Raw genomic sequence first — 22752 nt, forward strand, 5'->3', positions numbered from 1 at the left:
TAAAGAAAAAGGAAAGAAGGACCTCTATGCCTGTGAGATAATGGCCAAAATTCTTCACCCGACTTTCAATACCTTCCCAGAATGGAAGATTCTATGCCATCCCTGCCCCCACTAGTCTCTCATAGAAGCCTTTCTCTCCACCTGCTAAAGATCCAGGTCTTTAGCAAATTCATATATCTTTCATCTTTAGCAAATTCATATATCTCTTAATCTTACCTAATTCGCTGCTTTTGCACAGTCCTTTCCCCTACCTAAAGTGGCCTCTTTCCTCCTCTTCACCTGTGCTAATTTTATGTGTTAAGGAACAGCGGAAGACGTTCCTGAACACTTCCTGTACGCTCTAGCCCACATCATCACCCCACCCCCTCACTTCAAAGCTTATATCCTTATATCCTGTATCCTTCTCTTGGACCCTATTCATGTACTGTCACATGAAGTCACCTATCTCTTTACCATATACATTTTCCCTCCTGAGTGAGATTATTAGATCTCCAAAGTTGGGAACTTATCTTTTATATTGATACTATTATTATTAACAATGAAAACAGTGTTACATAGGTAGCAGGTTCCTCCCAGATGCATCAAATGACGTTTATTGAATGAATCCATGGTATCAACTGAATATATGTTTTTTAATTGAATAATGAGATACGGAAGAAACAAAGCGAGCATGTATTGGGTAAGTGAACGCCTGAAATGAAGCCAGCAGAGTGCCCAGATGTTCTCACCCATGGGGACAGTTCCACAGTTCCAGGTCACAGTTGGATGATATTTACAAGGCTTAATACCATCCTTACTGACTTATCTCAAGTTTTCACTCATATCAGAAATAAATGCTTTTGTCATGGAGCCTAATTTAAAATTCTTGGCATATAGAAGCATTTTATTCATAAAATGACTGCTTATAATTATTTGTTTTGTTTTAATATAACTCAAAGTTACCAGAGAACATTAGATTTTTCTGATGGCCCAGTAAAGCCAAAAGCATTTCAGAAACAAATCTGAGCCAGAGGGCATTATTTTACAGATGAGGACACGGGGGTGCAGAGAGGCTAAATAATACGCCCCCCAAACACACAGCTAATTGGTGAAAAGATCTGGTCTAGAATACAGATCCCTTGAGTCCCCACACCATATTCTCTTCTACATACATCCTGCTGCCTCTATTAGTGAAAGAATGAAAGGACATCCTGCAATATAGACAACCCCCCAATTTTTTTTTGTAGAACAGTACCTCACAGTTTAATTGATCTATGTATTTATTAGCTAATATTAATGCAGCAGAGGGGACAAAAAGCTCACAAACAGTCCACATATTTCACAAGACACATTGCAGGAAAAAAAGTGACTAAGAAGGACCAATAGTATCCTAGGGTCTTGGTGGATGCATTCCTGGGGGAGATGGACCTCTTATTTCTGGGGGAGGGGGTCTCATTCCTGGAGGGGCATGCCTCGAGTAGAAAGAAGCCCAATCGGTGGGCCCATGGATGGTCTCATAGCAGGTGGAAGAGCCATAATTCCTGGAGGTGGGGTTACTCGAGCAGCAGGTGTAGTCCCCCGTCCTGGTGGATACTGAGTTGGGGTTCCAGCAATGTTGCCAGTAGCAGGAACTGCAGCAGCTGTGACAGTGCCTCTTCCTTGTGGGGTCATTACCTGTTGGGATGGGCCCCCAACCCCTCAGACAAGGCCTGCTAATCCAGCAGGAGCCTGGGGCATTGGAACACCAGTTGGAACACCTCTGCCAGCTGCCCTACCAACCCCAGGGCCTCCTGCAGCTCCAGCAAGTGGAACCCAAGCAATGCCAGTATCTCTGGGGGTTGGTCCCTCCAGAGTCATGGAAACCAAGTTCTCCCCTTGCAGCAACACCAGACCCAAAACCCGCTTTTCTTCATGCTCTGGCTACTTAGCATTCTTTGGCTTGATCTTCCTGAACTCATCACAATCGCAGAGGATCAAGTTCATATGCTTGTCAAAAGCCTTAAAGGCACCAAGGAAGATCTGGTCATCTTGCAAGACACATCTCATCCTATAGTAAATGTGCTGCAGCATCTTGCTTCTCTTTCCCACAGTCATGATTGCTTTTCCACCAAATCCAATGTCCACAGGAAAGTTTCAGGATCCTTAAGACCTAAGGGAAGGCTACAGATCAAGGTATGACGAAGGTTCTCCTACAAACAATGCAAGCTGGGGCGGAAGCTTCGAATAGTAGATAGAGCCTGGTTTTTTCCTGTGTTTTTCTCTCTTGGAATCTGCTACCTGGGTGTTCCAATACTGCTTTAACCACCTCTTGGTGTCTCAGCTAAGAATGCCTGTCTCAGTTCCGCCTGGAAATCCACCACAGGTACTTGCTGCTGCTGCTGAGATCGCCTTGGGTACAGGTGGCACTCCTGGTTGTTCAGTGAGGCTGTGCTTCTCCGTTTGACTTGGACTTCTCCCTCTGGTATGTGCTGTTCTGTGGTCCATCTCAGGTGTAAACGGTCCCTGGCCCGCTCCATCGCGCCTCTGGCTGCTCTTCAGAACACAATGTTAGGCATCTCCGGTGGCCGCCCCACTCTACGCTGCCTTTGCTCAGGTGGCACCAACTAATAGGCTGGCTCTCCCTGCCAATTTTTAAAATGCTATAAAAGACTACAGCATAACCTATATCATGCTGTGTGTAGGAGAAGCATAATTCCCAGCACCCTAAGCAAATCCCTGTGGCAGCTCCTCTCAACACAGGCAGGATTGAAATGGATGTAAACTTGTGATCCAGGACTAGGTGCACATGGGACAGCCAAGCTGAGTTGAAGCCAGCGCCAAGACTTCAACCCTGAAGGCGCGGGAATGGCCAAGTGGAAATCAACCACCTCCACCCTCACATTTGCTTTGTCTTTGAAGATCCTCAAGGAGCCATCCCTCCTTAGTCAAGTCCCTCATCCGACTTTAAACTTGTCTCAGCTGTGTTAAAGGGAGGCCCAATGGCCTAGCCCTCCAATGTCACATACGTACCTATTATCAGTGGCCTGCTCATGACAAGGACTTAATCCACTCACACAGGTAGGTGATACCGAAAAACAACAACAACAAAGCAAACTTGGCTAATTAACCAAAAGATTGGATTTCATAGCCCTTTGTTGTTCGCTAACCATGTGGATTTGATTCAGTCTACACATGTGTATCAAGAGGGGATTGGAATAGAAAAATGCTTTTCATATAGTGTTCCCAGGAACACTGGGGTCTCCCAGAGGGACTGCTATGGTTTTATCAGGTTAGGCATCCACATGTCCCCAACCTGACTTCAATCAGACCTGTTCTGTTTTAATCTACATTAGTATCCTGCTTATGCTGAATCAGAAAACAATCCTGTGGGAATTCCCTGGCGGTCCAGTGGTTAGGACTCCGCACTTGTCACTGCCGAGGGCGCGGCTTCAATCCCTGGTCAAGGGATTAGGATCCTGCAAGCTGAGCAGCTTGGCCAGATTAAAAACAAAACGAAACAGAACAAAACAAAGCAACCCCCCCCCCCACACACACAAACACAATCCTTCTTTAAAAAACAATAGTAATAAAAACAAAACTGCCTTGTAAATCCACATGTTCTCCAATCTATGAGGTATCTGGGGGCAGGCTGGGCCTCACGGAGCCTTTCCGATCATACCAGGTAGGTCTGAGCCTGCCTGGGGTCAGTCTGCATTGGTGAAAGTGCCCACCACAGAAACTGAAAGAAGCCCTCTTCCCCTCGAGGGCCCTCTAGGCCATGAGTTACTGAGGATTCTAATTCATCCAAAGGTTATAGATGAAATAAATTACTTTTCTCTATTGCTTAGACATATCGTAAAAAAGCTCCGGGGTCTTAACAAGTGTAATTCAATTCAATTCAATTCAATTCAATTATATTCTACCCATTAACTTAGTACTGTTACGTGTTGAGGCAGAGATTTGACATTTTGTTGTTGTTGTTTATTTTTGTTACTGTTTTTTTTTTTCCAAACTTACCCCAGAAACTGTAGCTTCTACGTCTCCCTATGTAAGAAAACTTAGGGACTGATGTCCTTTATTCTTTTACGTATTTCCATTAAATTCTTCCAATCTTTATTTAACACCAACTGAGCATCCATTACCAAACTAGGTGCAAGGAGAAAAAAGTTTAAAAGATACAGTCCTTGTACTGAAGGATTTAGTGCGTATCTGAGAGAAGAAACTTCCACACACAACACCAGCAGGTAACAAAGGAAGAGTGTTAGATTAGCTACAAACACCTGCCACAGGTAAACGCTAAATTTGCTTGGTAGTTTGCAAAGGGTGAGACTGGGGCAAGCTGAAGTTCTCAGAGGTTTGTTACTGTTTGTTGAAGGGCTAAAAGTATTTGTACACAAGCGGAGAAACACCCCTTATGGGAAAGGCGAGAAGTTAGAAGACAAGCCCCAAGGGGCACTAAGAGGACCACCTGCTTTGGAGGGAGATAAAACTATGTCAGGGAGCCTGGTACCCAGCCTCCGCCTTGGTGGAGGTTGCTGGTCAAATAACTTACCTGCTCTGGATCACAACCCAGCATCTTCCAATGGAAGTCAGCTCCTGGTCTCCTACATATCTCGAAGACGCATCTCCCTTTAAACGTACTTAATGCTTGCCACATGTTTAGTGCTCACTACCTGAGAGAGAGGCACACGTTATTATCACCATACTCATGGTTTACCACCTGCCTGCCTCACTTGAACCCGTTACTCATGTCATCCCTCTCCCAGGAGGAGCCTTTTGTCATCTCCCAGAGTTCAGGTATCTGCTCTTTGGAAGATGAATTGACTACATGTTAAATTTTAAAGTGACCACTTCCAAATGCTTGGGGGAACATAAAATGGACAATGGTATTAGGTTTGGATTCCTCAGTAAATATGCTTATTTTTCAGGAGTAGAGTGTGCCTGAGGGTCGGTCAGTGCCTTCTCAAAGGCAGTAAGAAACAGCCCGCTGAGTGACTTAGGGAACACAAGTGCCAAATCCTCGTCCAGAGTAGGGGGTCTTCCCACATGTGAACAATCTTCCACATTTTCCTATGTCTCCCATGATCTCTTTTTCCTAAGCTAGCCATGATAATCTGGGAATAAATTCACATTTTCTAAGGGAGAAATACTGCCAAGCTTGTTAATCTCATGCAGATGTGATGTTACTTTTACTATGTTGTAATATGGCTTCTTAAAAAACAAGTTGGAAGGAGGTGGGGGGAGAAAAGCCCACCAAAAAAAAAACAACAAATATTCGCCAACCCATATGGTCAGTAATTGCAGTTTAATGGTCCTCCTATTACAAACCTAAGAGGCAGCAGTCTGAATTACCAGTAGAGTATTAATAAACAGGAATGAGTTAATAGAGCATAAAGACCTTCTCGTGGAACAGTGGGGGAGTTGAATATTCTTTTCTTCAGTCAGCTGTAAGTAATTACTGCATGGTGTGCTTCTGACTATTACCATAACAGAGCAATTGGACGTGAAGAATGGATAATAGTACGGACATGGAGGTATTTTTAGAACATCAGCAGTGAAGCAGGTAACTGGCCTACTCCAGTAGAACCTTTAAATAAGTTTAGAAGACTTTTTTTTCCCCCTCTCCTTATGACATTTAGCCAGGATAGAATTTTAAAAAGATCAATCTAATAAATTATTTAAGATAACTTTACAAAGAAGATGCCTGTGATATGTAAATTAGAAGGCAAGAAGGGAGGAAGGAAAAGTCTAAAAAGCCCTGGTGGACGGGAGGCATCTAGCCGACGTTACTGTAACTACATAATCACAGGTTCCTTCCTGCTCCTCTGAGACGACAGCCCGGATGCGAATCTGCTTCACTGGCTCCCACTGGCTGTTCAGGTGAAAGTGAAAATATTCAAATCAGAGCTGTAACTATGATTGCTGGAGTTGTGGGTTTTCTAAAATTGAGTTAGTCATCCTTGGTGATTTAATGATGCATGTCATTTATTTTAAAATATTATTACAGGGCACTGACTGAGCGGCGGCACCTTCTTTCCGGGAACTGGCCCTTATTCAATGCGGCGGGGGATATCAGGGGCTGTGGCGGGCTGAGAGGCTGTCTAGCGGCACAACATATGTTCTCAGATGCAAACAGCTTGAGACTTTGATTCAGAAAGGGGTAATTTTGCAAATGCACACAAATATCGTTTAAGGGATATTTTGAAAGAAAAAATTTTTCAGGGTATAGGTCCTTCCTCCTGCCTTCCGGCTGCATGGGCCGATGCTGATTTTTCACTTTGCAGGTTGGTTAAGCATCATGGAGTGTTTTGGTTCTCAATCAAGAATATTCTTCCCAAGTGGTTCCAAAGTCCTGCGCTTGAAAATAAACGCGTGTCCTCTTTGTCTCCTAGCAGCATGTGTCCCAGCGTACAACAGCAGCTCAGGACAGAGCGACGCAATGCCTTTGATTGAACAGTCCTATAGGTTTTAACCTGCCACTCGCATGGGCGGGAAGATTCCTTCAGTTTGCTATCTTCTTTGGGCAGTGCTGCCGGCTGAAATCCAACAGGGGTGGTTAGGAGCCAGGACCCAAGTCCTCCTCCTGGCAGGATTCCCGTCCTACCTTGTGGCACAGGAGCTGAACCAAGCATGAGCTGCCTCAGTGCTAATGACCTCCGGGTCCCACCTGAAAAGAAGAGGTGCAGCCATTGGGACAGGTGGCCATGCTTAACTGATCTCTGCCCACTGCTTTGAAGTCCTCTGACAAACAAACGTGTGTGAAATAAACACGGTCACATTTATTTCTCCTGAAAAACCACATGATTGTGTCTGAGCTCCACCAGCCAGCATACTCTGATTCATCTAGACGCAGTCCCTTTCTTGATAAAAGATGCTGTGGCGCAAAGTTACAGCTGGGGATTTCACTTGTTTCGCTGGTCGTTCTTAATAGAAGTCAAGGGCACACCTGTAGAGGTGTTGTTGTGACCCAGGGAGAGCAGCCGCTTCTCCATGTGGCTGGGTTTGATTTACTTTTTTTTCCCAAGTGTTTGAAAGGAGAATAGCTTTCTTTTCCTTAAGTCTATACAAAGATAAGGGCAAAAGAAAATCTGGCTAATTAAAGGCCAATTTTTTAATCAAATTTTTCACATAGGACCAAGATTAATGGTCATTTCTAGAAAGTCCTCAAGATCTTATGATCAAGGGCAGTTCAGCGATCAGCACCTCTGTGTTTCTGACAGAGTGACATTTTAAGATACTTATAAGTGACTTTATACGTGAGCGTACTGTTTGTGGTCATGAGTGTGCCCCACTTGAACTTATATCACCCCCCAATGAATCATGAACTTCCCAAAGGCATGGGCTGCACCTTTGGGGTTTATACCAAGGGTTGCGTCGTATCCCAAGGACCAGCACAAAGACTTCCCAGGAAAGGATATCATCAACAAAGAGGGCTGTCACTATTTTAGACCTAGAAAACCCTCTGGGGAGCAAAAGAATAAGAAGTTTCTCCCAAGAGTGAGACTAAGGGGGAAAAGAAGGCGCCAACGCCTTTATATCTCCAGTTATCTCTCAGAAGCCCAGGGGGAAAGAAATACCTGGAATTGTTAAGAAGCCAAGTAGTTTCGAGGCCACCATTTTACCTCTTCAGTGTTTCAGCTGGGACCACCCTAGTCAAGAATTCTTAGTATTTTCAGGTGTTCCCTTTGAAACACTCAGGCCAACACTCCAATAAGAACCAATGAAAAGGTAAATTATTTAGATTTGAGTATTCAGCTCAATCTGGATAAAACTTTCCAGACTGGTTGACTTCAGCTGCCCTACTCATGGGTTATCATGACAGCCAAGAGAACTCACAAAAAAACTTTTTTTTTCAACATCTGATAAATAATCCTTTGAAAATGTCCAGTTATATGATAATGCGTGTAACAGTGATAATAACTTAGGTCTAAATAATCTCTGCCTACTTCATCAATTTCATCTCCTTACCACCCTTCCAAGGACTTACTTTTAGTTCCTCCATCACCCTGAGCTTATCCCTGCTTCTGGGTCTTCGCACCGTCTGCTGCTTCTGCCTGGAGAGCATTCAGCCTCGGTGTAAATGTCGTCTCCAAGAAACTACTCTGAATAGCTTTTCAGGCATCCTCTAAGTAAAACTCTATTTTCTTCACAGCATTTGTACTAGTTGATATTTGTTTGTCTGTTTGTTTGCATGTGTGCTATTTGAAATGTTCTCAATTCTTGACTCCCTCTCTGCTCTAATGACCATGCCAGGTGACGCGTAACTGTGCATGTTATGTATGCTTAGCTACGTGACTTAAATTGGTTAACTAATGTTGGCAGGTGTGTTGAGAACAGAGCCTTTACATATGCCGTGTGTCTTGCTTGCATCCTGATGCTCCTGCCTTTCCCTATAAGGAAGATACGTCATAAATAAACCGTTTTTGAAGAAGAATGAAGAGACTCTGAGAACAAAACTGAACCTAGTCAGAGGCCTAGAACCAAGTCCCCCGATGACCTGAAGTAGTGCTGCTTCAATCATTAGCAAGAAAGTAAACACTTATTGTTTGAGCCTCTGAGATTTGGGTCATGTTATAAGGCTTGTCATTCATCATTAACGTGCCAATTGCTAGTTGCTATAAAAATTATACCAGAAATGGGCTTCTGCTGTCAAAAAACTTTAAAATATGTATCATTGGGTTTGGGATTTTGTGGTAAGTAGAGAGAAAACTATAAAAAACTGTAATAAGAAGCTGGAAAAACAACCACCCATATGCTGTAGTAACAAAATATTTGATAAAACTACTGACTACAATAATCTAGAAGGCAAAAAAAAAAAATGTACTAAGTGTACCTGTAGCATTGGGCTGGGAAGTTTTTGAGGCAGAATGTTCAGAACATGGGTTGGCTGCTATTATCTGAATTTGATAAGTTACTACAAGAAAGAGGTGAGCCTGGGAAAAAAATGGTTTGCAAGCAGGATTGAGGGGAATTGAGAGAACCTCGAGATTCTGGAAATTGTAAGTTTGAATCATTAAATCATTTCTCTCTATGTAAAGATGTGGTCATCGGAACGTTGCCGTAAAGTAAAGACAAAGTCAAGAAAGTGGTTTGTCACACCCTTTTTTAGGACCCCTGAAGAGATTCAGGAAACAATTTATGACTCACAGATGACTAACACATGCAAAGTACCTGCACTTATATCTAGAAAGAAGCATGTCTCCAAAACAACTGTGGGTAAGGCATTTGGCACATGTAGTTGACTGGAATCATACATAGCAAATCCATAAAGTTTTTGAGAAAGCTGTATTGGAAAAATTTCCACAGCCTGGATTTAAAAAGACTATGTTTGAGATATATAAAGATCTCTGGCTCCCAAAATCTCACAGGTGGGAAGCAGGCTGAGAAATCAGCCCAGCTGCCCAAGAAGGGCATATTCCCCAGTATTCATCAGAAAAGCCAAAGTTGAGAAAGGAAGGCGATCTGAGAGCAGAGTGCAGACCCACGTACAACAGTATCTCGGTGATAAACTCCCAGGTGCAGAACCAGGGCCTAACCAAAGTATATAACAGCCTCTTTGTAGGGGAACCTGGCAGAATTTCGAACTTGCTATAGACCAGTGACTTCTCTGTTTCTTTAGTTTTTTCCTTGTTGGATACAACTGTTTTAATTGGTTTATCCTGTCCCTATTCCAGAATTGTATGTTAAATGTATGGGGGGTGGCTAACATGTAATTCAGTTCATAGATGTCCAGATCAAGAGCAGTTCCATCTATACCTGACACGAATCATTTGAGCCTGATGCCGTAACTGAGTGAGATTTTGTGGGTTTCTTGGGATGGCAATAAGTATGTCCCATATGCAGAAGGATCCTGAACAATTGCGACCATGAGGGTAGATTGAATTATTTTCAATTCTTTATTTATTTCCTATTATAAAATTATACATTTACACTTTTTCCCATAAAATTTGCAGCTCTTCTCACCTATGAATGAAAATTTCTTCTCTGGTCCATTCATGTTGGGCTTGGTATGTGAATTGTCTTGGTTAATGAAATACTACTAAATGTGACTGAAGCAGAGTTGTAGACTTGCTGGCATGCTCTGGCTTGTTCTCTTGCACTCCTGCCATTCCCCACGAGAAGAACATGCCCCAGGTAGCTGCTGGTCCAGGGAGAAACCAGATAGGCAAGGGGGAAAGATCTGATACCAGCTGACAGTTTTGAGTGAAGATAAACTGAACCATGCTAAGGTCAGTCACCTTCCAGCTGACTCACAGAACTGCTAATAAAAAAATAATGTTTGGTACTTCAATTTAGAGATTTTAGAGTTGTTTGTTTCAAAGCATGACTGTAGGATAAATGCTGACTGATTACATGTTTGTTTATTATCTGCCCTCATGGAAATGTAAGCTCTATGAAAACAGAAACTTTTTCTATCTTGTTCACATATGTATTTCAGTGGACAGAAACATTCTAGGCATATACACATTGCACAACACATATTTTTAACTGAATAAATTAAAAACATATAGTTAGAAATTACCAATTCAACATGAGCTATCTACTAGAGCGCTATTTGGATACACCATTTACGGAAAACTTAAGGTTAAATTCACAGTGGGCAAAGAATGGAATACCTATAGGAAAAAGAAGCCATTTGAGTTCTTCAGAAGAAAAATTTAAAGATCTCCTTGAGTGGTATTGTGGACGGCTGATAGAGGGACAGCTGTGATGACTGGAATAGTTTATTTGGTTGAGAGAAAAAGAGTTACTAGGAGACAATGTCACAGTTGTCTTTATATCTGTCGCTCCTGCACAAAGTGGGTTCTCAATACATGTAAGTTCAAATGTATTGACTTTCAGAACTCATAGATGATATATACCCTACTTTGCCTTTAGTTACGAAAGATATCTACATGATAGCAGATAATGCAGCCTCTACTTACTTCTTCGCTCTGCTGAAAACTCTCTAACTTGGGAGGAGCTTGGTTGTGCCTTTGGGATCAGCCTTGGAGAACATGGTACTCTTCTCTTTCCACAGATAAGCAAACAAACAAACAAAAAACCCAAAACAGGAGCTTCACAGATATTCTTAACAGAACTTGTCTTTTAGCCTTCTATATTCTCCAAATCAACCCATTTTACTTTCTTATTCTTCCTTAGTAACCCTGTCCTTTAACCCAAACATCCCACCCTTAATTTAAGGCAGTACTTCCACTGAACAGTTTATTTCCATCCCAGCCCCTAGTATTTACTATATATTGTGCTGAAATCCTGGAGGTGAAACATTTGAATAAGACATAGTTCTTGCTACCAAGGTGTCTATTGGAAAAGAAAGGCACATAATCTGAGTATGTTGCTTTAAAGTAAGTGCTACAGTTGAACAATACATCATGAGAATACAAAAGTAGGACATCTAAGTGATACTGAGGGACCAACAGAGCATGGAATTTGAAATGGAAGTAGGAGGTAAAGAATGAGGATAATGATGTGAGAGAAATTTCCCCAAACATGTTTTTGTTTATGCTTACATCCAATATAAGAAAATAATATCAGTATAGCCCTGAAAGAAAACTACTGAAGGGTGACCAGATAGGTACTCTTAGAAAAGGGAAAAAGGATTTCATAGTCCTCAAAGACTCTCAGAGTATGGCATATACACCTTACCACAATCTCAAGAAAAGTGATGAAATGGCAAGAAAACACAAAACAGCAATTATTCTGGGAAAAAGAAAAGCAGAATCTACTGACTGAAGCAGTTTGTCCACTTGTTAAAAGTGCTTTGTTTTTTTCATAGGCACTTGGAGTCAGTAGAGAGAAATTAAAAAGCAAATGAAGAAAGTCTAGATTGTAAAAACAAGACCAAATTCTATAATAAAGGAGAAAACAGGATGGAATTTGGTCTGACATAGCAAGGGTGTGAAGGGACAAAGGATCATCAGAGTCTGGAACACTTTATAGAAACTAAAAAAAGAAAATAAAATCTTGTGGGTTGATTCATTGGACAAGATAAGGTGTCCTGAGGCCAAGGCGTTCAAAAGTTTATGTGGTCGATTCTAAAGTTTTCTTAGTAGATGTCATTTTTGAAGATAGCTGGAAAACTTTTGGTTAATTATATTTGTGAAGTAAATGTATATCCCCCAAAGTGCTTGTTTTATGTCTGCTTTCTATTTTTTAATCTCTCATATCTGTCAGGACTAAATGGTGCCAATGACAGTACAAGTTAGTCTTTGAATATTTATCTTCCCTTCTCTCTTCATCACTCCACTCCAGCTGATCTTCCCACCATCCTGAAGGGATATGCAGAGTTGGTGTTCTAATAGCAAATCTTATTCTAATATTTCCTGAAAAGAACTTGCTTCTCAGGTACGTATACGTCTTTTTGGAGGAAGACAATTTTAGTAAGAGAGCATGCAATCTCCTAGACAACTTTTCTTTCAAGGGACACATTAATAGGAACTCTGCCACACTTCTTTATTAACTGAGATACAAATCATGGAAAACCATAGATAATTCCCTCCCAACCACAAATTCTAATATGAAAACTATAAATAATTGTATGATTCTTTTGACAGAAACTGAAGGCAAATCAAAGAATGTTGCAAATAGGCAGATGCCATAATTACATTCTCTTCTTTTAAATGTTTTTATGATCGTCAACACGTCGTAATTGTTATTTTTCGTTGTCTTCCTTTATATATTTTTGTCAATGGTGCAAAGAAATAAAATATCACTGAAAATACATATAGAGGAAAAATTCTTTGAAAAGAATGTGCCTAGTTGAAAATAGCTTATACTTTTGATCTTCATAACAAATTGGGTAGGGTAGGGTAGGGGCGGGAGGTAGCCAGTCAGAGCAGATAAGAGGATGGTTTTTTTAGTCATGGATGCCTGGGTAGAATCTGACTCATTAGCTATAGGATCTAGTGCAAGTCAGTTAACATCTCTCAGGCTCAGTTTCCATCATTCGTAAAACAGGTATAACAAACCTACCTCACAGGCTTGTTGTGGGGATTAAATGAGGGAAAATAAAGCCCTTGGTACCTAGGACTAAACAAATAAGTCTGTAATACCAGGTAGAATTAGTATTGCAAAAGTGTTACTTTTTTTCCCCACTTGACACGTGAGAATCCTGAGAGAGAGAGAGATATTTAACAGACATAGGTGTCCATACAAGGAAGGTAGGGGACCATGATGCTGACCACACTGAGGGAAAACCTTCTCTTTGAGCTTTTAATATTCAGAGGCAACTGTCCATGTTTAGCGCTTATAACCAGAAAAAAAAATCCATTAGAAAACTATGTACTGATGTCATTTTAAACTTAATTATGGAATATCTTTTAAACAAATGTGCCAATCTAGTTACAAACTTTCAAAAATACAGTGAGTCATAGTCAGAGCGTTGGCAGAGCCCTGAAAGGTCAGACTCAATCTACAGGGTAGCTCACTATAGTTTCTCCCCCGCTGGCCGGCCAACTCTTACCTAATGACATAATTAAATGGCTATAAAGTTCCATAACTCTTGCCCCTTTAATTAACTGGAGGAAAACCTCTTATCTTCCCAACATTGAAGATACTGCTCTTTCACTTTGCATAAGTTTCAAAAGGCTAATATTCAAACTCCGTAACAATTGCAAATAGCGCTTCTTATTTTAAAAAATAAATATGTAAGAATTTGAGCATAACTGCAAACTTTCAACCAACTATATAAATCACCAGCTAAAACTGGTTCTGTATATCTTGTTGTTGGTTTTCACCAAACATCGTTCTAGATAATAAATATAAACTTAGCAGAAGTCCAAATCCCTGCATCAAATAATTCCTTTGAAAACTCTTTTGGACTCAAGGAGTTTGGCACCAAAACCCTTCCACAGAGGCTCAAGGTCTTTACAAAGAAAAAGTGTGAGCTTGGGACCAGACACAGAATACACGCTGTAAATTTTACAAAAGTTTCTTGAAATCACTTCCATTGTGCCTTTGACCTTCCATTAACTTAACAGTTCTAATTCAAGCAGAAGTTGAAATTATCTCTACTAGATGTATAATAAGGGGATGACCACATAAAAGAAACCCAGTGGAGCCACCTAGCTAGAAAGAGGAAGGAAGAGAATTTATATTCTATAAACTATTATTACTTCCCATGTGACAAAGGCAAGACCCAGAAATTTCTTTATGCTCCCCAAGAAAGTACTCAGGAGGGGCTGAGTTGGGCAGAGTGGGCTTAGCACGGGGGACTGTGATAAAAGTTAGGGTACCTCCTCAGCTGACACTCTGGGCGGACTTTCCAGGACAGGGGCTGGACATTATGTGGCAGAGACTCAAAAAGCATCAGCAAAAACTGAGACAAGTCAGAGGCATCTAGGGGTTTCTGAAGTACTGGCCACATAATAGGAGAGCAGGTCCCAGGCCAAACCTGATGTTGACACCTGCAGGGCAAAGAGCATCCCGTCCCAGGAGAGATCTTGCCACAGAGACCTGCAGGGCCAGACACAGGAAAAGGACCCAAACACCCCTCCCCTCTGCTTCCATGGAGACAGAGCAGGCCCCTCAGCAGGGACGTGTCTTAGGGTTGGGAAGGTTGTGCACAGATGTGAGGTCCATCTGTGCACAGATGTGAGGCATCACCCTCACCTGGAGAACCATGTGCCCTGGTGCAGGCCACACTGATCTGGAGGAAGGGAGCTTTCTGACATTGGTCATCTCAGAGGAGTGGCCTCTTTTTACAATTCATTCTAAGTTTAAGTCTGTGTTAGCTATAGCCTTGTCTCTCAGACACCAGGACATCATCTTGAGGAAGAGAAAAGTGAGGCTGCGGGGGGCACTCTGAAAGAGTGAGCGTTTTCCTAAAGGGACTAAGTCTTTCAATGAAGACTCTATAAGCCATCGTAACCTGGACTAGTCTGAATGTTAAAATGAAAGAAGACTTACAAACCGGAAGTGACTGAAGTATTGCTAATGGATAGTAAGTTGTTTTTACCATTCAATGAAGTGGAATTACATGGGCCAGATGAGAGTTTCTAGAAATTAAAGGGCAGCATTTATTTTCTGCATATTTGAGCGTAGCATAAAGAAATTTCTAGCTCCACTGTGTGTGTGTATGTGTGCCTGTGTGTGTATGTGTAACATAAGGCTCGAGGACTGTATTCTAAACATAATCACGGTTTTCTTCTGCATAATGATATTACAGATGTTTATATTTTTGATTTTTCACTTTTCACTGCGAGAGGAGCAATTTCTCTGCAAGGAACATGTATTAGCTGTTTAAAATCAAAGATGGATAAAGGCTATTTTTAAATCATTTGTTTATATCTGCTAGTTGTTTTTGCCTAAACCCCATCTGTTTTTAAAATCACGTGAAGTATTTGGTCAGTCAGTCCTGTTTCTGTATATGTATAATATGCATACAAGTTTTTATTTTATATAATTTTTTAAACTCATAACTCCTTTCTAACTTTAACTTTGCTCTATCTTAATCTCTTTATTTCAAAGATCATGTTGCATCTCCTTTTTTCTCTTATTAAAGTTTCAAAATGGCCTTTGGCCAAATGCAATAAAATTTTGCCCTGACCTGACATAAAGCATGGAGTATGTATATGAAAGCACTTTGAAAACTTTAAAGGACTTTAAAAAGGCATGGTGAATTGGTAGGGCAAGGAGGGGGAGAAGGGGCACTGGGAGGAAACACAAGAGGAGGAACTAGGTTGTATCTTCACATACATAAATTTCAAAGGTCCTTCCTGTATGAATTTGCAAACAGAAGCAAATGGAGTCACTGCCTGGCATTCTTGAATGCTCACAATTTTATAACGTTAACCCATGCGTGTGGCAACATAGTACACCCCTTCAGGTTGACATTTTTCTGCATCCTTTGCTGCTGCTAAGAGTAAGGGACTGCCTTCCATAGAGTTACAAGTACCTGGGAGCTACTGGTCTGCTTGGTGGGAACCCCGAGGCTACCTCCTGTACCTATATTGTTAAGAGCTGTCCTAGAGGTGAGTCCTAATTGGGAAAACTCCTTTAAATCTGGAAACTATCTCTAGTGTTTAGGTTTTTTTGTTTGTTTGTTTGATAAGGAGGACCCAGAGATCCCAGAAGAAGGAGAAATTCTAAGAATGCGTTCCCAATTTGGATTGACTTAGAAGATTAAAAGATATATAATTTGATGGTAAAGGGTCCATCTTCCGTTTCCAGGCTCCCCAGTGTCAGCCTATGGCAGAATAAGTAGGTTTTAATGGTGAAGAGCCTATAACGTGGAGTCAGAGGGATTCAGATTCAGATTCCAGGTCTACCACTTGTTAGTTATATGACCTTCACCTCTCTGTGGCTTAAATTCCTCATTGTAAATGGGGATTATAATAGAACTTATTTCATAGGGTTCTTGAGAGATTTAAATGCATCAGTATATGTGAAGTGTGTACAACAGCATCTGGTCCTCACTAAGTGCCCCATAAATACTAACTGTTATTATTAAGAAGGAATCCTCAAGTGTATCCAGACCACCACCAGCCTCTGAGGTTCACATCTGTCCCCCCAAAGAAGATAACCCTGAGAGGGCCTGGAAACTCTGAGAAGGGAATACTTCTAATAGCTTTGCGGAGTTGAAGCATGTGTGATGCCTACCAGGCCTTCTGGATTTGCTTTGGCAGAAGTAGGTTTGGGGGTGTGCTGCGTTAACCACACTTTCTGGATCGGTAGGCTTTGGGATGACCCCATGCTCTGGGATGTGGTTCTGAAACACACCCATCTGGAACAGGATTCAATGGTCTTGTGCCTTCTAACAAACAAGCACAGGAAATGTCTTAACATGGGAAACAATATTGAGTTCATGGATTTCCCATTCTCTCGCCAGCCTTTCTGAGGACTAATGGTTCTCAAGCAGGCATTGAAATGAATCCTATTAGACCACATAGAAAACCTAGGAAATGTGAGGCACAAAAGTGTGCTTTTACCTGGAGAGTCCTTCTCTTGTCTTCCTTTTTTGACCAAAGGAGAAATTACAACTAAGAAGGAAGCAGAAGAATCCCTGAGTAGATGCAAACATTTCTTAAAAACAAGAGCATTACTTCTCGGGTGCCTTCAACATATCCTGGAAGGCCAACTTTCGCAAGATTCCTGGCTTTTATGGGGTTCAGCCAGATCCTTAGCAGGCTTAGGTAAGTTAATATGCAATCAAATTGCTAATAAACACATACATTTTTTTCTAGATGGTATTAAAAATTGATCAGCTGGCCTAATACCACACCTCGCACCTCTGCTCAGAGCAGAGTGCATCTCATGAATACACACTTCGGAAAAACGTTAGAGTTAGTCCTAAGCCACTCCTGCTCTGTTTTAATTCATTCATCAGACACGTAGTTCTGGTTATTTTTCCCTCTCTCCGTTCTCTTCTGTCCCCACATCTTCCATTCCCTGCTTCATCTCCCATGATGGCCACTTATTAAATATATATATACTTTAATAGACCCATAGAAATTACAATCAGATTTATTTTGGGCAGCACAGATCAGCCTGGATTTCCAGGGTACAGCTCAGTCCTCCACCACACACACATTTCCTCCCACTCCAGTGACTGCATTTCATGTTCCATCCATCCAGTTAAGGAAAACAGAGGCTAATTTAGGAGACTCTTTATGCCTGTACATATTCAGTCAGAGGGGTCACTGTTGATTGATGCAAGACACACTGTCCTCCAAGAGCTCGCCAGGTCCCTGCTGGTCCAGAGACGAGCAACCAACAGTAACTCACCCTTAGTGCCTGTGCATTTCTGTGCCTCCAGCTACAAACAGTCAATAAACACCAGAGGCAACTTATGTTGCCTTAGATCACTAATAAATGCCTCACACCACCCCTCAGAGCCCTTTCACAAAAATGTATTTCTCTACAGACAGATGTCAAGCTCTAGCAGCCAATCACTACAGAAACGCCTCAAAGGCTTGAAGGAGGAGACAGGGAGGGAGAAGAGGTCCTCTCCAAAGACAAGAGTTGTGTACTTCCCCCTAATAAAAATTGCTCCCTTTTGTTGAGTGCTTCCTCTGAGCCAGGTACCGGGGTGAGGCTTAATCTGCATTATCTCATTCATTCCCCACAATTCTGGGACTCAAAACTCTAGCCCAACTTACAGATGAGGATACAGAGGCTCACAGAGCTTACGAAGCTTCTACTTTCAGCTTCTCCGCTCCCCACACAAATAGGCTTGTGGATGTGTGTTACAAAAGCAGCTGGGAAGCTCCCTGGATGACAGGCAATTCAAGTTGCTGTCTGGACCTCAGAACACTGCCACTCCTTCCCTAAAGATGGAAGAAGGTTCCGTGGTTTGGTTACTCCACAGGCTTCCAGTAACACGCCCCACTGTATTCTGCCCATGATCTACACATCGTCAATACCTCCAGGGCCCTCTACTTCATTTTAAAGGTGAGTGCTGAAAATTCTGACAAGTTTCTTCTGGAACTACAACGCACTGGGTGCTCACTCTTTCTGTGCTACCGCGGTAAGTTCTGCCAAGGTTATTAAGGGAGTGAAGTGTCACCTTAGAAAGAAAAAAGAAAAAGAAAAGAATGGCATGGTCACAGTCTTCCACAATTATTTCCAATCATGCAACGCTCAACAAAGCCAGCCCCTGCCAGCCCCTGGGTTAAATGCTAGGGATAATGAGAACAGATATGCCTGGACCATAGATTTTATCACTGCTTTTCCTTCTTCCTCTGCTCTACCTCTATTTCCTAAGGAGTCTCATTATCTCTCTTTATATGCACAAGTCTTAGAATTTTGTGGCAGAATGAAGCAACTGCATCGACCAAAAATCTATTTGGCTACCGACTACAGAAAAGCTAGTATCTCCACATCCTGAAAAGATCATATAGCTGGACACTGGTTATGGTCTGATAGGTTAGAGCTGTCAGTTTCCCACTTCATCATGCTTCTCTCTTGCAAGAACTGAACCACAGACTATCAGGAACTTTTGACTTTTTCTCTACCCTCCTTGGAAACTCACAACACATGAACATTAAATACCCAAGATAATTGCTTATCTGTAGTATCTGCTGCATGAAGGACCCTGGGGATGCTGCCTTCCATCACCTCTTACTGAGCTGCTGCTCTGCAGTGTTTCTGCAAAGTGAGGGAACAGACACGAGCTGTCTCCTCCTTTGCAAGAGCGCAGAAGAAACTGTGGGGATGGTAGATCCAGGCTTGAATTTGGGGATAATGATCACCACCCTTTTCTCTTCTAGAAAAAAATGACCTAATATGTTGAAGCTAATAATAACATGAATGATAGTAATATCTTATATTTCTATAGGGTTTCCCTATTTTTCAAGCACGTTCACATCTATGGTTTCATTGGCTCCACACACCAAGCTGTGCTGGTATAAACATTGTGATATGACTTCCCTGGTGGCGCAGTGGTTAAGAATCCGCCTGCCAATGGAGGGGACACGGGTTCGAGCCCTGGTCCGGGAAGATCCCGCATGCCGCGGAGCAACTAAGCCCGTGCGCCAAAATTACCGAGCCTGCGCTCTAGAGCCCGCGAGCCACAACTACCGAGTGCGCGTGCCACAACTACTGCAGCCCGTGTGCCTAGAGCCCGTGCTCCGCAACAAGAGAAGCCACCGCAATGAGAGGTCTGCGCACTGCAACGAAGAGTAACCCCTGCTCGATGCAACTAGAGAAATCCCACACGCAGCAACAAAGACCCAACGCAGCCCCAAATTAATTAATTAATTAACAAAAACATTGTGATATTTTTCTCAATGATAACACATCTCTGTATTTCATTTGATCACCACAATCAGAGAGGGAAATATTGCTGTCCCTGGTTTAATCAAGGGTTTGAGAGAATCATTTTCTCAGGTTTTACAGCTACAATTTAAACCCAGGTGATTCTTTGCAAAGTCCAGTGTTTATTCCTCTCCAATAATCTTCATTTGATACAGGGGGAGACGTGGAAGAAATAAATCACCCGTGCCGCATAAGCCACCCGTCTCACCTCGAGGACAGAAGTCACAGTGTAGGTATGAGGCCACGGCCAATGAAACCTTGCCCAGAGCCTTTGTATGGACTGCAAATCCAGTCCACTTCCAAAAAGCTAGGCTCTTAGAGAGGGATTCTGTTGACACTTTCTCTGCGGGTTTTGTTATGCTTGTTTTTGTTGGCCCAGGGAGCCATCAGCCAGGGACGTGGCAGGACGACTGAGCCAAGGGGCAGTCTGTTCACACCCAAGGGACAGGGGTGTTTCACTAAGTTGCTGCCGCTTGAAAGGGCTGGAGCTGCACAGTCCTGCTCTCTCCCTTTTTTGTTATTCCTGAGATAATAAATAAACACTCACTCTGTTGTGTCCAAAAGACCCTTTTCAGGAGACCTGCTCTTGCTGGAAGTCTCCAGAGCCTCTTCACCTGATTACAGTCAGATGTTGGGCATTTCAAATTAAATTAGAACAAATAGCAAAAATGAAAGGAGAGTGGGAAGAAGGAGAAACAAACCAGCAACAATGGCATTCATTTAAAGTAGCCAATGAGAAACATGGCACCTGAAAAACTCAGCTGACACTGGCAGAGACTGATGTCTGTTCTCTTGTCTCAGGCTAAAAAGATCCATAAGTGAGAAATTGTAGGGATGACAACTCCAGGTCCATTTTGTCTAGACTATTCTGAGGCAGAGATGGCCAGGATAAACAGGAAGATGTTTTAAACCTAGACCTGAATTTTTATGGCTCTGGAACTGTGATATGATCTCTTTTTGTGAAATGATGGCATAGGCGAGATATGAGGTAGAGATCTTGGAAGGGGGTGAAAATATTTGTCCTGTTGTGACATTTTTCTTCTACCAAGTCCTGCCAAGGATGAAGTGTCAGCTGAGCTCAAAATTCTGCTCAAGATGTGCCTAGAGAGACCCACTGGAGTGTAGATGGATGGGAAGGCAGGAGATGGATTCTTGTAATACGTGGTTTCAATATGCTCCAGTGTCAGTAAGATACTTTAAAATTAAGTGGAAGGATTCATGGACCAAGATGACAGTATGTCCATCGCAGAGTGATTTCAATGAGAATTCTTACTGTTCCATTAAAAACAACTTGAAATCAACCAGCCCAATGCTATCACTTATTTCCCCTGCACTAAATATCACTGGATCCTAGAATAGCATTAAGATATGTGATAAGATAATCTAGCTTCACCATCCAGATGCTGAAAGGATGTTTATATTTAATGTGCTTTTTCAATCCTATTCGCCAAAGTACAGTAAAATATATTTTCTTATTACAGTACCCTCATCACAAAGAAACAATGAGCCCACAGAAACATAATTCGTATTATATTGTCTGTCAGTAGGGAGGGCTCTTCCACAAACTCAAACCCAATTTGGATAAAATAAGCTATTTGGTGCTAGAGAGTTATCCTGTGCCCAAAGTAGTTGCATTCATATTAAAAGCCATTATTAACTAGGCAAAGAGATCAAGAGAGCACAACAGATGATTACCTTATAAAAGACATTCTTGCACAGAGCGTTACAAACACAGTTTGGTCACGTGGCTGTCCCCTGATGTCATTCTTCCTCTTAATTTCTACTGGCCTCGCATAAGTAAAACTTTCAAGTCTCAAAAGGAGCTGGTGCTATGAGTATTTTCTCCAAAATGTGACGATCCCCTTATGAAAAAACAAAACATAAGAATACAGGAATGATCAGTAAAAATGTCTCTTAAGGCCATTATTTTTAGCTGAGTGTTGTTGTGACTGTTTCCATGGCTAAACCATGAACATGTTTTCTGCACAAGCCCGGTCAGCTAGTGGCCTTAATTAACTTTCAAATGGAGAACGCTGCGGTTTACCACTTATTAAATAGCCACCATACCAAGTTACAGTCTAAAGCTTCCACACCTCACTTAGTCAAGACACCTCGAAAAACCCACAGTGCTGAATAACGGGTGATTTAAAAATAGGTACCACGTGTAATTATCAGACTGAACACACAGGCTGTGAGGGAAGTTTCTGAAAAGCCCGGGCAGCTCTCATATCCAGATCAAATGATTTAATTTGTAAATCGAGGCAACAGGGTACGTCATTCAGAGAGAATAGAATAAACTGTTGTTATTCATTCAAAGGAATTCAACAAATACTTAAGTGCCTGCTTTGTGTTCCAGATACTGAGTATTTTTCCAGATTTCTCAAGGCGAGGAATTGCAGGACATGGTAAATAGAGGAATATGGTGAGGAAGAGGATTGTAGTTTTAAACAGTATGCCCCCTAGAGAAGAAAGAACGAGCCTGAATACCACATGCAAGTAGCCTAACCACGCTCATTTCACCAGGCATTTTATTCATGAGGGAGATGATGCAGTTTGAGATTCAATCGAGACAGAATTAGTTTTTGTGATTAGCTAGGTTGAGTGGTTAAGGTATAGTAATCATAATGATATCATTATTTTTTTCTCTCCTCTCTCACACGATACTCAGACACACACATACACACACCCCTTTTGCCTATATCTCTTTGTATTTGGCTTGTGACTCTTCACATGCTAGAGTTATCTGTGTTTCAACTTGTGTACACGCTCAGGAAAAAAAAAAAAAGTGAATTCACCTCCCATTGAAATTCCACTGTGTATAAAATAGTCTTGGAATTTGAAGGAAGAAAGAAACCCTTCTGCTACAAAGAGAACATGTGAAAAGGCCAAGAGAGAGCATAAATGAAAAAATATATAAAAATGCAAATGTTCCTAAACTTCAACTTTGGATGGACTGAAGCATAAGTGAGAACTTCAACAAAGCAATAGAAAAAGATGACAGCTCAGAGTTTCAGAAATTTAAGACAGCAGCAGGATTAG

The 22752-nt window shown here is 41.8% G+C and overlaps 1 protein-coding gene, 1 long non-coding RNA gene and 1 pseudogene across 2 annotated transcripts; all 3 read right to left on the minus strand.

The window, feature by feature from the left end:
- Positions 1-1369: 1369 nt before the first annotated feature.
- Positions 1370-2073, minus strand: LOC132435425 (small nuclear ribonucleoprotein-associated protein N pseudogene; annotated as a pseudogene).
- Positions 2074-2245: 172 nt separating this feature from the next.
- LOC132435426 (SNRPN upstream reading frame protein-like) lies at positions 2246-2495 on the minus strand. The gene has a single exon (XM_060027572.1). The coding sequence runs from the start codon at positions 2493-2495 to the stop codon at positions 2277-2279; it is 219 nt and encodes a 72-aa protein (XP_059883555.1). The 3' UTR covers positions 2246-2276.
- Positions 2496-4608: 2113 nt separating this feature from the next.
- On the minus strand, positions 4609-21545 carry LOC132435427 (uncharacterized). Its single transcript, XR_009521538.1, has 3 exons — positions 21409-21545; positions 10884-10968; positions 4609-4631 (listed from the first exon to the last, which is right to left on the minus strand). It is a non-coding gene; the product is annotated as an uncharacterized lncRNA (long non-coding RNA).
- Positions 21546-22752: the final 1207 nt, after the last annotated feature.

This window comes from Delphinus delphis, chromosome 12 (genome assembly GCF_949987515.2).
Source record: "Delphinus delphis chromosome 12, mDelDel1.2, whole genome shotgun sequence".
Classification (NCBI taxonomy): domain Eukaryota; kingdom Metazoa; phylum Chordata; class Mammalia; order Artiodactyla; family Delphinidae; genus Delphinus; species Delphinus delphis.

Bases quoted from the DNA above. Each gene is read 5' to 3' on its own strand.
- LOC132435426 (XM_060027572.1), bottom strand. From the start codon at position 2,495: ATGGAGCGGGCCAGGGACCGTTTACACCTGAGATGGACCACAGAACAG.